This window comes from Arachis stenosperma, chromosome 5 (assembly GCF_014773155.1).
Source record: "Arachis stenosperma cultivar V10309 chromosome 5, arast.V10309.gnm1.PFL2, whole genome shotgun sequence".
In the NCBI taxonomy this organism is placed as follows: Eukaryota; Viridiplantae; Streptophyta; class Magnoliopsida; order Fabales; family Fabaceae; genus Arachis; species Arachis stenosperma.
The window spans coordinates 125,002,728-125,018,691 of NC_080381.1; the positions used below are offsets into that span (position 1 = coordinate 125,002,728).

A 15,964-nucleotide genomic window follows, 5' to 3' on the forward strand; every position below is an offset into this window, starting at 1 on the left:
AAAGGTTTTGGATTTGCATAGTTAACTGATTTCTTTTAGAAAGGTTTTGAATTTTAGGATGGTTAAACCATTGGTCTCCAAAAGATTCATATGACAACGATAATCACTAAGCTTGAAAATATTTTTCTCTTTAAATATCTTCTTATGACAATTTTGAAGCTCCGTGATGAGACCGTGTGGTTAGGTTCTCATCCTCTACAGCTTTATCTTTTCAAAAAATGGATGAAAAAGCTTTCGAAGAGTTTTATTTCGTTTTGTTTATACGATATTTTAGTTTAGATAGTATTCTTCCCTCGCCATTAACATTATATTGTTGTAAGAGGGATATGAATCCTGTTTTTTAATGAAATGCATGTATGTATATTTGTAAGTACTTGTATAAGAATTCCGGTGTATGAATATATTATATGAGTAATGTGATTGAGTTCTGGTTATATATGCATGTTTGTTTTTTTTTAAGTATTTCCTGTTTCTCAAAGAAACCAGCGATATGGTTTCGAGTAAAAGGCTCATATTTCATTATTAAGCATATGAAGTCATCGTAAATACTTCTTGCTATCAGAGTGGCGCAGGCGGAAGCGTGACATTCTGATAGTAATAGTGTTACATATACAGCCAAATCCAGCATGTCCAGTAGCGAACCCTGACAGGAACACCACAAGACGGAGCAAGTGGGATAAAACCACAACCCTTGCATCTTATCCGCATAACCCGAAGCAAGGGGACAACCTCAACCCTTGCCTCTTTCCCGGGCGGTGTTACAATTCTCGACCTGGAGCAAGTGTGACGAAACTCAATCCTTGCATCTTACCTGACGTCTCGAACCTTTACCCAGAGCAAGTGGACTACGCTACCGCATGTTACTCGGTGTTTTAAACCTTTACCCAGAGCAAGTGGACTACACACTGCATCTTACCCGGTATTTCAAACCTATACCTGGAGCAAGTGGAAAATGCCAATGCATCTTACCCGGTGGTATATCTCAATTAGATTCAATTCATTCAAAATCACAATTAAGATCAATCCTCATTATCCATCATTCTCACAGCCAACCTCGTCATCCTCAATTTTTCAATCATCATCATCCCTCGTTAGCACACTCATCCTCATCTCACCTCTCATCTAACAATATTGGTTCATCATTAACTCAATTTTCCACTCCATATTTTTTCTCAATATCAAACTAACTTCCCTAATGTGTCCACCATTATTCCGAAAACTAAAAACTAGCTATCGGACCTTAAATAGGGGTTATAGAGGTTTGGAAAGTTAAAGGAAGGGTTAAAAACTACAAAATATAACATTTGCAAAATAGGATTGTCATGCGTACGCATGCTACTCGCGTACACATGAGTTCAAAGTTAAAAAAGTTGTGTACGCGAGAATTTTGCGCAGAGGTGTTGGCTAGCGTACGCAAGACACCCGCCACGTACGCAAGATTTCAAAAATTTTCATTCTAGCGTACACATGCCCTTCGCGTACGCGAGAGTATGGACAGTGCCACGGAATCACGTACACATGACATTCCCCATGTACGCATGATTGTGAATTTCTCCAGAAAGCTGTTAAGTTCAGAAAATCAGTTTTTTACACCAAACTGCAAATGTGCATAACTTTTTTATTAAAAATTAGTTTCAGTTCGTTCTTTGAACGTTATAACCTTCACGGGCCTAATTTTTATTCAAGACAAGTTTCACAAGATTTGAGGCTCCGGAAGCCAAGTTATGGCCCGCCGAAGATGGTCAAAAATTAGTTTATACCAAAAGTTTAAATCCTCTACGTATCCAAAATTCTCAATCCAAAACACTTCCAATCCCACCTAATTCAATACCAAAACTTCTACACACTATCACATACTCTTTATTCATTTTACATCCAATCCAACAACTAAATTCTTCAATTCATTCAACAATTTTCACTCACAAATATACCAATTTTCATTATTATCATCAATCATTATCAACAACAACAATCAACATACATTCCATCATATTAAAATCCATCATCAATCACATTTTATTCACATACTAAATCAAATCTTTATTCAAACCACCAATTCAATTCACCATTCAAAATTCAATCAAAATTCATATATTAACCACTAATTTCAATGCCATAATCACAATCACACTCATTCAATTCACCATATACATTCAATCAATCAATGCATACGATTTAGACCTATCTTAAGGGCCGCTAGCCTAAGTTTTACGCAACATTATATATTAACTATAAGAAACCAAAATCATACATTGGCCGATTTCTCCTCAAGCTCAAAACACCTCAAAACCCTCCTCTTTACAAGCTTTCAAGCCAACCAATAAATGCTCAGCCACTAGAATTCCAATTCAAGCACTCCACTTTATCAATTTGACTTTAATTCATATGTATTCAACATAATTTCATACAATTTCATATACAACTACCAATTTTAATATCCAACTTCATAAAATTGAAGAATTCAAAGGAGATAAGAGTTTTTCACCTTTACCCACTGAGCAATTGGATGAAACCCAGCTATATCTCGCACTAGAGTACCCTTAAACCATCAAAATCACAAAGTTCTTCAATATCCAAAAACCAAAACAAGAAAATGAAGATAGGTCAGGACTGAGTGAGAAATTTCGAGTTTCTTACACCATTTTTTGGATGGATTTGAAGAGCTCGGTGAGGCGGTCTTGTTACCGCAAACGGCGCAGCGATCGGAGCTCTGAAATAAAAGTTAGGAGGAATTGAAGATTGAATTGAAATGGAAGTTAGGGTTCTTGCTCCTTCCCTCTCCTTCAGTGTGTTTCATAATAATGAGGGGGAAGAGAACGTTGAGCTTGGTTTTATATGTTGAGCCTTGGACCCAATATGGGTTCGATTCAACCAGTTCAATCCGTTAGTCTAATTTTATGCCAAAATTTTTAAAATTAATATTTTAATTCGTATTTTAATTATTTTTGCTTGTTCAAATTATAAAATTTAATATACTAATCCCCTTGGATCATAATTAATTTATTAATTAATTATTTATTAATTTACCAGGTTTTACAGGTCTCGCGCCAAAACACATCGGGATCGATGAGTGAAGCAGCAGAGCCACTGGTGTCCTCCCCACTTTGCTGAGATTGCTGAGTTGCGACCTCCAGTCTCTATGTGTAGGACTCCTGTATAACACATGTTATTATAATTAGGACAACAACTGTACAATTAATTGAAAATTCTATATCACAAGATCAGATGTTTACTCACATAATGATCCACAGACCGCTGATTAGCAAATCTCTCTTTGCTCTCCTTCAATGTATGGGTGTACTTGAAGGTCTCCGCCAATGTTGCATTATGATCCAACGACTTCGACTATATATGTTGTGTTGAAACAATATATTAGGATGCTTACTAATGAAATGTCAAAGAATATAACTAAGTTAATAACAAAATTAGAGAAGCTACATACCAGCCTGGCCTTAGTCTTCATGATGGTCGCTGAACCGTCGGTATACTTGGACGACCTGGCCAGTGTTCTATTAGCTCTGTTTGTCAGACACTGATGCCTGAACCCTTCATCGGTCTCCCAGTGAATGTACATAGCCTTCTTGATTTTTGGGCGGAGCTAAAAAGTAAGGTGGTCACATCTCTCATCTACATCTTCCAGCATCTATTGCAGCCGCCTACCCATTTGATAGTCATATATCTTCTTGATGAGGGTATCGTGCTCCTTGTCCCATATAAAGTTTACCTGCACAAAGAAACTTTAAAATTAGTTAATCAAAAGTATTAAATAAAATAGAAGATATAAACTACCTCTTAAGGTTTGACTATATTAAGTTTTTATCGCCCACTTCTGAAACCATCGCTCTATGGTATCAGAGGAGATCTTCTTGTAGCTTGGCCAGGGATGATCATACATAAGCTTGATGACGTTGGTCATCTCCTGAGTACATGCGTTGTTGTTTGGCGCAAACCTATCAACAATTCACAAACATATCATTAGGGCAATATAAATTAAAACTTTAAAAGCAAATAACCATAATATATAGAGATTTTTTTTAGAAATTTCAGTAAGATTTCATTTATAACTGGAGTGCGCCACAAACTCTATCCATCAACAATTAATTTAAACAGCACCAATTGTCAACAATCAATTAATAATAGTTAATAATCAAGAAGCAACATCCAAAAATCGACTAAACTAGAATAAATAATCAATAATCAAGATATATCAAACACTTTTAGCAGTTCAAACTTACAACCTAAATCCACTAAAATTAGAATCAATAATCGAGAATCACTAATTATGATATATCAAACACTTTTAGCTGTTCAAACCTACAACTCTAAATCCACTAAAACTAGAATCAATAATCAAGAATCAATAATCAGGATATATCAAAGTGGATTTACGGATATTTATTCTTGATTATTGCCTGTTGTTCATTGATTTTGACATTTGGTGTTGTTTAAGTTAATTGTTGATGAATAGAGTTTGTGGCACATTCTAGTTATAGATGAAACTCCGCCTTAGCACAGTAGAAGAACCGCGTATACGAGTCGGGGTCGTTCTTCGCCAATAGTTTATGCACCTCCACGTTGAGGCCATCTTCCGCCTCTACCACCAATCGAGCCATTGAGCTCGAGGAATGCATGGATTTGAGGCTGCAGGTGCAAGAACTCACCTGCAACCTTCACCAGCAAGCTCAGGAGCTGAACGATTATCGGGAGAGATATTAGGAGATCATCACACGCGTGACGGACACAGATAATCTCAGGCTGGAGTGGAAGGAGCAGTTGGAGCGACTTTAGCGGATAGAGGCTCAGATGGAGATGTACCAGGTTCAGAAGCACACCACTGGCATCATTCCTACTGGTGGCAACACCGCTGCTGGTGGCACACAGTCATCACCACCTTCTGCGCCGTCTCATCAGGGCCACGGAAATGTCGACGATGACGACGAGAACTACTTGGATCTTTAGTGATTAGTGCTTCATTTTCTTATTTCATTGTATTTAGTTGATTTACTTGGCTTTTAATTTATTTGAATATTTGATAATTTATTTTAAATAATAGGTTTCTATTATTTATAAATTAACCATTAGTTGTGAAAATAAATTTAAATAAAAAATTAAAATTGACCATTTATTTCAAATTTGTTTATAAATATTGACATTACTGTCGAATTTATGGAGGGAATAATCCGACGGTAATAGTGCGAAAAACAATATATTATAGCGTTAACATTATCATCAGAAAAATCTGCTGGTAATTAAATGATTTTTCGACCAAATAATCAATCGCAAAATTCTACGATAATTACTGTTGGATAAAAAAATTTGACAATAAATATTTACTGACGAAATTTATACTGTTAAAATTTATACCATCTAATTTCTTTTGAGAATAACTCAATTATTGTTGAATTTTATTCGTTTTTCTAACAAAAAATTTTCACAATATTCAACATTTTTCTTTCGGTGACTTATTGACCTAACTCGCTAAATCCTAATTGATTGCTAGATGACCCCGAACTATACATGATGACTATCATCGTCCATTGCTAGACATCCACCAACTATCTTGGATGTCTCCCTTGGCCCACAAGATGTTTTGGTCGTGGTTACCTTGCTTCACGGGACTTTTGGCCCTATGGACTTTTTTCAAAAAGGTGTTTCCTTGCCCAAATGGGTCTTTTGCAATGAATCACGTAAGTAGGACTAAGTTCATGGACACTATATTAACAACACTAGATTCATTTCTTTATCTAATTTGATAAGATCTTTAATATTTATTACAAGAATGTTATGTTATTAAATTTTTTTATTTTATAATAAAAATCAATTATTGACATATAGTTTATTTAGAAAAATTTATAATTTCATAATATTATTACAGACAAAAATATTAGTTAATCATAAATTACTACAAAATTTTTATTTATTTGTGACAATTTCTTTTTTTATTTGTGGAGGTTTATAATCTCCACCAAATAGTTTATGAAAGTTTCTAGTTAAAACTCTTAAAAGTTAAAATGCCACGAAATCTTTTGTGGAGATTTTATGTGTGTTACTAGGGGTTTTATATTAGACTTTTGTGCCAGTTTTTAAATCACTTTTGTGGCAGTTTAAAATTCTCACAAATTAATTTTTTAATTTAACAAAAATTAATTATTTTGTGAGATTTTCAAACCTCCACAAATCCTGTAATTATTTATTTATTTTTAATTTTGAATCATTCATTAATCTCATCTCATCTATATATTCTCAAATTAAAAATTTATTTTTTAATATCAAAATTTAAAAACTAATTTTTTTATAACACAATTTTTTAATATAAAACATAACTCAATATATAAAAAAAAAAATTCAATGTCAATAATTCCAAACATAATTCTATAATATTGCTCTACATAACTATATAAAAGAATAGAGAAATACTTCAATAATCAAATAAAAAAGGCAAAACATTGATTAATAGAAGCTGAGCTCAATCCAAGTTTGGCTTCACAAAAGCTTTAACATTCATACATAGATAACAATTAAACTTATCAAAAACGTATAGCGTAAATAATGAAATATGCATAGTTGTAACACTTGTCTAAATAGGAGCTTTTTTCATGTACAAATATAAAGGTCTCATGAAGAAAATTACAAGTTTTTCGGCCATCATCTTCAAATTGAATCCTATAATAATAAGTACAATGAATAAATATGCAAGTAAAATTGACATATTCGTATAAATACACAAACAGAATAAATAAGTAAAAATCTGATATCATCAGTTGTGACAAAAAAAAAGCATAATAGTAACAAAATTTATAATGTCTTCTGCTGTTGAAACTAATCTTTCAAATTTCAATCACTAAAAAACATCTAATAAAAAAGACAATGGGTGTAATAAACTTGGTTCTAAAGTTTAAATCCATTTAATTCTGAAAAAAATTACAACAAAACAGATGGTACATGCATCAGTGCATAATAATAATAATAAGACTAAATAATAACAAAAGTGGTAGACATTGAAACAAACAAACTCAAGAAAAGGATACTATATAACAGGCGGGGAACAAAAGACTTTATGCAACCTTAATTGTGGGATAATTACTTGAATCCTATTAGTAGTTCTGCTTTAAACTGATTAGAAGTTAACATTGAAGCTACTGGAATAACCTGCCAAAATGTGTTGTTCAAACATGTAATTTTAAAATTAAAAATAAGAAAGGTAACATGAAAAAAAAAAATTTGCTTGAATGGTTTCATAACTAGGAACCGGTACCAGTGCATTAAAATATAGTTTTCAATCATAACTGAGCTAAAAACTTTATATTCTTTAAACTTGATGCATTGTATATATTATTTGCACATGAACACTTGCAGAAATATCTTTACTAAACAGTCTTACCCTTTTATAATAGGCTGATATTAGCTCTTGAGAAACATAAAGTTTTTCTTCGTTACTTATCACTGAATCACAAACTGACAATGAAACACAATTTTTTTTAATTAACTGAAAATATACAAATTTGTTTATATATATAAAAGAATATATATTTTCAATAATTTTTAATTAAACTTTTTCCTTTTATAATAGTTTTAAAATATACTTTAAGATATGTGTCATAGCAAAAGTCATTGGCATTAACTCAATAACGGTTATAATAATCGTGTACCCACTTATTATGAAGCAGACAACTAATTAAGAGAACACAAATAAAAACATACACAAAATCAAATGGCCTACTTAAAACTGATCCTTAAATTTCAAAGGGGGAAAACCCTATTCCCTTGTGGCATTTATCCTTGGTCAGAAATGTAAATTGATTAGGGCTTGGCTTTTATTGGTACAGCAGTATAGTAAGGTAAAAAGAAAAAAAAAAAGTCACACAAGATTACAAAATCACAGTGGATAGTAGTAATGGCTACATTGTTCTATGTAGCGTTAGCATGCATAGCATGCACTCCCATTATTTACTATACGTTATTATTATTATTATTTATTCATTAATGAATTAATTTTCTGAATCCACATCTTCTCATAAATAAGAGACAAAACAATTAACAGGAGGTTCTGGATTTTGCAGCAAAGGGTAGGCCCTCCACATCCAACAAAAAGGGTAGAAATAATTATTAATCAATAATTATAACATAGCTTTGAAATTCTATACTATTATGTATTAGTAACTTGTCTCAGCCGTGACAAAATTGCACTACTAGATATCTACCTAGCTTAGCTAACTCGAGAATTGAGTCATATTCCAATTCCACCATTAATGACAAAGAGGGGCTAATAGAACAGAGAGAAGGCCCACACATACACATGGTGATGGATGCAAAGGACTACTAAGGACAATAACCTTCTCCAACATCAATTTAATCCAAATAAATGGGTATGGACCATGCAAGTAAGATTCCTAGTAGGGAACACCATATATATATTTTTTATTTTCTTCAACTTGTTGCTATGTTATATTATATATGTGCTGTATGTCAACTTTGCATTTCAATGGATCATATTGTATCTGGTGAATATGTGCAAAATCTGGTAATTTTTTCTTGTTCTTTTGAAAACAAAAGTTCAGTCAATTTACAGAGAGAAGCCAAAATAATGATATGGGGCATATATATAATAATGAACTGAGAAACTTTAAAGAAATTCAGGTAGCAATAAAAAATATAAAGGAAAGGTTTTACATATTGCATTTGACTATATATTTATTTATGTTCTACTTTGCCAACAAATATTATTATTTTTAGTCAGTTTTTTACCACCAGTAATAATTTATATTTATATTTACAGAAATTTTATATATAAAAAACATATAATTTGTATATATATTTATCAAATTTTACACACATAAATCAATATAATTTGCATTCATATTTTTTTAAATTTATACACATAAATTAATAAAAATTATTTGTTAAAAACAATTTAATGTTTAAGTTAATCAAAACGATAACAAAAAAATACTAAAAATTATTATTTCCAAAAATTTCTCTTTATTTATTAGTTATTACCTATGTATCATTGTATATGTTACAAATAAATCAGGCGTTAATAAAAAAAATACCATATATATGGCTAAAGAAGCTAAGTTGTAGTAAGAGGATTTTTGTTTAGTCATATATTAACGACGAACATAAATATGATCGGATGAAATAAAAAGTGCAACCCTTCTTAAATTCTAAAGTATAAAATTCTAAATTTTAAAATTTTAAATTCTAAAATTTTGAATAATAAATTCTAAATTTTAAATATAAAATTTTAAATTTAAATTATTGATATAAAATATAATAAATATTAAACTAAGATTTATTTAATTAACGATGAGCTCAATACTCCTTACTTAGTAAAAAAACACTTAAAAATGAGTCTATTTTAACTATATCTTTAATTATAATGTGTTTTTTAATTTGTCATTTAGTCATAATTTGATTTGATATACATTAATCTGAAAAATAATTGTGAAATGGTGTATCTTTATTGAAAATTGAATTTTGGAATAAAAAAAGAGAGAGAGGAGGAGAGAGAAGAAAGGGTGTGCATGGACAGCATGTATGTTAGAGAAAGAGGAGTGCATGGACAGCATGTTAGACAAAGAAAAGGGCAAGGAAGGAGAGAGAGTGAAAGGGGCAGTTTGGATTGAGAATTAGTGTGAAAGGCACTTGACTTAGAAAGGAAAACAATAATAAATGTGAGAGTGAGAAAGTGGAATTGAAGGCTAAGGGCTGATGAGCCTCATCATCACCCTCATGATCGTTACGTCGCTTTTCATTCCCTACTCCCAAAGATCTCCCAGAATTCCACGCCCCCCCTCCCCTCTCTCTCTTCTTTCTTTTACATATGTCCCAACAAAATTCTTTTTTAAATATTTACAAACTCTCTTTTAAAAAAGTAAAACAACAAATTTTATATATATTTTTAAAATTTTAAAATTTTTTCACATAATTTTTTGCAATAATATTAAAAATTAGTTTTTTTTATATAAATTGTTTATCAAATATATAATGTTTACTATTCATTTTTCAACCTTTGAAAAATATTTTTATGGTTTTAATATTTGAAAGATAATTTTGTTTACTGCCAAAAAATCTTTCTTAGACATGTTTTGTAATTTTTCTTTGATTATTCTCTCTCTCCACACGAGCAAAGGCATATACAGATTACAACGTAAAGAAAATATGGTACACTCATTCTCTTTGTATATATCTTTTTTCTTTTTGTTTGGTTTTGGTATATGCACGATAGGAAATATATATGCAAACAAAAATAGAGATAAAATAATTGCTAAATATATATATGACTCTATTATGTAGTAGCTAGTAAATGTATAATTTGAACTTACTCTAGCATAGTACACAAATGGATACTAACGTGAATTTGATCGATGAAGTTGTTATAAGTACGTTATTATTATTCTCTTTTAAAAGTGGTACTAGATTCGAGTTTTAAGAATGAAAAACTTTGTCATTGGAATTTTTTTTTTTGTTTTACATGATTTCATTTGATTGGTATAGTTAATTTCTAATAATAAACCCTAATTGTTATATAATAATTCAATCGAGACCAAAAATAGTACACAATTGGACACATAATTTTACATAATTGTATGAGAATCATCTAATGTGAAAACTTAGGAAATAATTTTTTTATACATGAAGAAGGAATGCGCACTTTATTAAATAAAAAATTGAAATATTTTAACTTACATATGGAGTATTACAAAATTGTCATAAGCAAATTTAAAAAAGGATAGTTAGTTAGTGTTGGCTTAAGGTCCAATTTGGATAAACAATTTAATTAAATTATTTTTAAAAAAATAGTTTAAATAATAAATGATTATATTAAAAATAGTTTATAAATAAGTTATTTTGTATTTGAATTTTTAGTTTTAAAATGCTTATTTTATAGAAATGTGATAAAAAATAGTAGTATTATGAGAAAAGTCATTTTTTTAACTTCTCTATAAACTCCTAAATAATTTTTTAGAAAGCTGCAATTTGGTTTTGAAAATTACACCAGACATTAATACTACTACTTTTTATAAGTCAAAAACTCAAAAAAATTACTTTTAAAACTTTTCAAATGGAGGGAGTGGATCATCTCCAGTAAAAAAAACTGGATCATGTGCAGTATTTAATTTAACAATTCATTACTCTCTCTTATTTATTTCTGGTCCTACTTATAGAATTAAAAATGAGATATCACACTAAAAGTTAAGTGTTAAAAAAATTAGAGAGAATCTATTTTCCCAAACAAACTCTAAATATATAAGACAAATGTAAGAAGAAAATATTCGTCACCTAATATTTTTTATATTAAAAAAGAAAAAAAAACAGAAATTTATTGAAAAAGAAACATATTAACTAATTAGTGGGCGTTTATTTCATAGAATTTCAATTTTGTTTATCGGAAAACTGTCCATGAAAATAAATTAATATCATGTGTGTCTTTTAAAATCTAATCGTTAGGGATAATTTCTTGCTTAAAATATAAAATTTTATTTTCATTCAAAAAGATGAATATTTAATATTCTCATGTCAAATGAATAAAAAGATTATTAAAATACAAAATTATTATTATATCCCTCATCAAATATTATATTTTTTTCATGAAAATATATATAATAAAAACAATTATATTTTTATTAATCTATTTTATTTCTTGTCATATGGAAATATGTATGATAAAAATATGTACAATAGATTAAGATATAAAATTATTATTATATCCTTCAATTATCATAAAAATTTAAGAATCTATTTTCAGAAATATGTATAATAACTTATTCTTGATAATATTAAAAATATAATTCTCAACTATTTGTAGTACTAAATATATAAATTTTTAAAATACTCAAATATAATATTGACTACCTTAACCTAATAAAAAAGTTAATTCCTCAGTTTTTTCCAATTTAAATTTGTGTTGACCTTAACCTAATCATAAAAATTAGAGATTCCAAAATTCACTAATAACCATTTTAGTACTACTAATGAAAATGTGTATGCAGGTAACACAAAAATGAGCATAGAAAAAATGAAAAATACATTATTGACACACACACAAACCCACACAAAGCTTTCTCTCTCTAAAACAAGACAGGCTAGTCAACCTCACGTCCTCGTCACTTTGTCCCATGTTGAACCAACACCTCATCTCTCTCTCTCTCTTCCCACATGCTTTCAATAGTGAGTGATCAATCCCCATCTCTGAATGTCTGAGGCACAACACACACACACACAAAATACTTCAAAGTTTCAGCTCAAACAACTTCATTTTCAAGAATGGTTTCTTTGCTATACCCCTATAATACCATATATGAACTTTGTCCACTTTTCATTTGAAGTATAGCTAGGACTTACCACAATTTTTTCATGGTCCCTCTTCCCCCCTTTGCATGCTAATACCACCTACCTATTCTCACTCACCTCTCACAACACTTCTCACCCACTTTTTCTTTTCTCTCTCTCTCCTCTTTTTTTTATTTTATTTTTTTATTTTTATAACTTCAACGCCATTCTAGTATACTACTGCTACATACTCTATCAGATCAACATTTCAATTCCCATTACCAAGTGACAAGGTATAAGATAGAGACACACACAAGTGAAAGAAAAAAAAAACACTATTTAAAGCACTTAAAGCACTCCTACTTTATATGCATAATAATAATAACTTACCCTTTTGTTACATAAATATTCCCCTTTCATTAGTACTAATTCCCATTTATATATTATAACCTATAGTAGCTCCATTCATTCTCCTACTTATAAGCATTTTTTTTATCCATCATCATATATATATTTGCATCACAACTACACAAAAGAATAATAGTGACAAAAAAAACCCTAGCTTCTTTCTTTCTTTCCTTCTTTCTTTCTTTCTTTCTTTCTTTCTTTCTTTCTTTCTTTCTTCATTGGCCTAATAGCAACTATTATACACCAAAAATGTGGATGGTGGGTTACAATGAAGGTGGAGGTGGCGATCATCATCACCATCAGTTAAACATGGTTGTTGATCACCATCATCATCATCACCATCATCATCCATTCGGAGCTTCTGGAAGAAAGCTAAGGCCTCTCATGCCAAGACCAATGACTTCTCCTAACAACTCAACAACAACGACAACAACAACAACCAATAACAACAACAACAACAACAACCCATGCTTAAGCCTTGTTCATCATCAGGGCAACGATTTCTTCTCTCAATATCACAACCATTTATGTAAGAAACTAAAAGTGTTGTTATGTTATATGCAAGAAATGAGACCGGTAATAACGGTATGCTTTGATTTTTGTAGCGACAGTGGGAGAGCAGAACAAGAGGGAAAATGGTAACAACAACAATAATGGTTCGGCACCGGTTGTGGTGAGTTCCCGGTGGAATCCAACGCCGGAGCAGCTGAGAGCGCTTGAGGAGCTGTACAGAAGAGGGACTCGGACGCCGTCGGCGGAGCAAATCCAACACATAACAGCGCAGCTGAGAAGGTTTGGGAAGATTGAGGGCAAGAATGTCTTTTACTGGTTTCAGAATCATAAGGCTAGGGAGAGGCAAAAGCGTCGCCGCCAGATGGAATCATCTGATACCAATAACAATAATCATCCACTTCAAAACAACAATCACCACCGTGATTTTGATTCTTCTTCTGAAAAGAAAGAACTGGGTATGTAGTACTAGTTTTTTAATTTCTTTTTTAATTCTTCAATTGTAATAAGCGTTTTCTTTCTTTGTTTCAAAAACAAGTTTTCTTTGTTAGGAATCTGGAATCATAAGTTTCTTGAGAGAAATGAAAAGTTGTATTCTTTTTCTGTGCAGCAGCAAGTAGGACAATGGTTGAAGTTGAACAGACCAAAAACTGGGCATCCTCTACAAACTGCACTACTCTTGCAGAGGTCTTAACATTTTCCTTCTCTTTCTCTTTCTCTCTCTCTCTCTCTTTTGTCTTTGTCCTTTATTCATCATCAACTAATACTACTAAACCCTTTTGTTCTTTTCAACTTGGGATTCATAACTTAATTGACCAAAAAGTTTTCAATGTTATTAGTATCCCATTAAGCAGTGATTATTAATTATTTGCATATGATTACTAGCTAGAGAGAGAGAGAAAGAAAGAAAAAAAGAAAAGCAAAATAGTGGTAGTAAGAAAGAAAGATCATAGATATTAGCTATAGGGAAAGGACCCAACAAAAGCTTTGTTTGTTGGGAAATGAAAAGGGCCTAAAAGCTGCATTCCTTCCTTTCTGTCGGGTCTGCTCTATGTTTATGAAACTTAGTTAATTGGTCTTTTGGGGCTTGTGCATGCATATTCATATTCATCTCTTTTACCTACATTCACTCCTCCCTCACTCCATTTTCTTTTCTTTTCTTTTCTTTTTCAAAATTCTCTTGGGACACCCCCTATACAATATTCTTTAGTACTACTACATGTTTTACAACATTATATTCCCACCCCTTCTTTAATTTGACTTCTCTAGTTACACCAATACACACGCCTATAACAAACTTTTATTAATTTTAAATATATATCAATGGTTAGATTTCTTAGTTAGTTATATATATTTAATAGCACTAGTCTTCATTTATTCTCTTACCTTGTTAGTTAGTGGTAGAATTCAAGATTGAATTCATTACATCTAATAAATAAAGCCATAAATAAACAATAAATGGCATCGTGTGTTGTACAATATACATGTGTTTTTAAACTAATTTAAAATTTTTTATTTTGTATTTCTTAATTATTATTTATTTCATTGTGTATATAAATATTAAATTAAATAAAATTAAATAAGATAAGTTAGACTATTACTTTTATATCATCATTTCATATTAGGAGTGGCTAGTTGAAATGTTCCCTCCCCCTACCAAAGATGTTTTTTTTTTCTTTTAAACATTATTATTATTATAGTGTCTAAACTGTAAAGATATATAATTATGAATGCGTTGATTTATTTAATGATGGAATGAAAATTACACACAAAACAGGAATCTGTTTCAATGGAAAGAGAGGGAGGAGCAGGAAAAGCAGGAGTGGCAGAGTGTAGAGCAGATGGATGGGTCCAATTCGAAGAAGGGGAATTACAACAAAGAAGGAACTTTATGGAAAGGAATGCCACGTGGCACATGATGATGCATCATCACTCCCCATGTGCTGCTGCTGCACCACCTGCACCTGCACCACCTGTCACACACCTCATAAATGCCCCTCCTCCTCCTCCTACTTCTTCTTCCTCTCTTCCTCTTCTTCTTCCTCTTCAACCATCAAAGCTCATTAATAATAATAATAATAATAATCTCAGCTTCTTTATTTCATCAGAAAACAATTACAACAACACCACTCTTCTCCACTTAACCACCACTCATAACAATGAAGAAGATGATGATGTTCTTGTTGATAATAGTATTATTAACATTCATCATCATCATCAGAACGAGAATCAAACCCTTCAACTTTTCCCTCTAAGGAGCGGTGACGATCTTCATCATCACATTAACGGCAAAGGGACAGAGATATCAGCATCAAATGATGCCATCACCCCAAACCACCATCACTTCTTTGAGTTCCTTCCTTTGAAGAACAACTAACTAACTATTTCAAGATATTTTTATTATATTATATTTATTTGCTGTGTTTCCTGTTTAGTTTCTTTCTCTTTATTATTATTGTTAGTAGTAGTAGTAGTAGTAGTACTGGTGATGTTAATGTTACAAAAAATTAGTGTTGTAATAGGACAGTGAGTATGAAGGAAAATTTTAAATGTGTTACCTTAAAATGCATTTGGACTATGTTGGTTGAATCAAATTAAAATGACTAGCTACCTATTTTTATTTCTTTCACATACTTTGACATTTAAAGTAACTTGAAAAACATAGCTGCATGTGGAATCTGAATAATTGAAGCTAATAAGGTGAGTTTCATAATAATAAGGGAATTTGATATGAAGGTATATATGATATGAGACATATATATTGTATCTGAAA

General features: G+C 31.0%; 1 protein-coding gene across 1 annotated transcript; it reads left to right on the top strand.

Moving 5' to 3' along the window:
* The first annotated feature begins 12,930 nt into the window (after positions 1-12,930).
* On the top strand, positions 12,931-15,568 carry LOC130981321 (WUSCHEL-related homeobox 1-like). Its single transcript, XM_057904917.1, has 5 exons — positions 12,931-13,210; positions 13,287-13,649; positions 13,802-13,878; positions 14,969-15,166; positions 15,413-15,568. The coding sequence occupies exons 1-5, from the start codon at positions 12,931-12,933 to the stop codon at positions 15,566-15,568; spliced, it is 1,074 nt and encodes a 357-aa protein (XP_057760900.1).
* Positions 15,569-15,964: the final 396 nt, after the last annotated feature.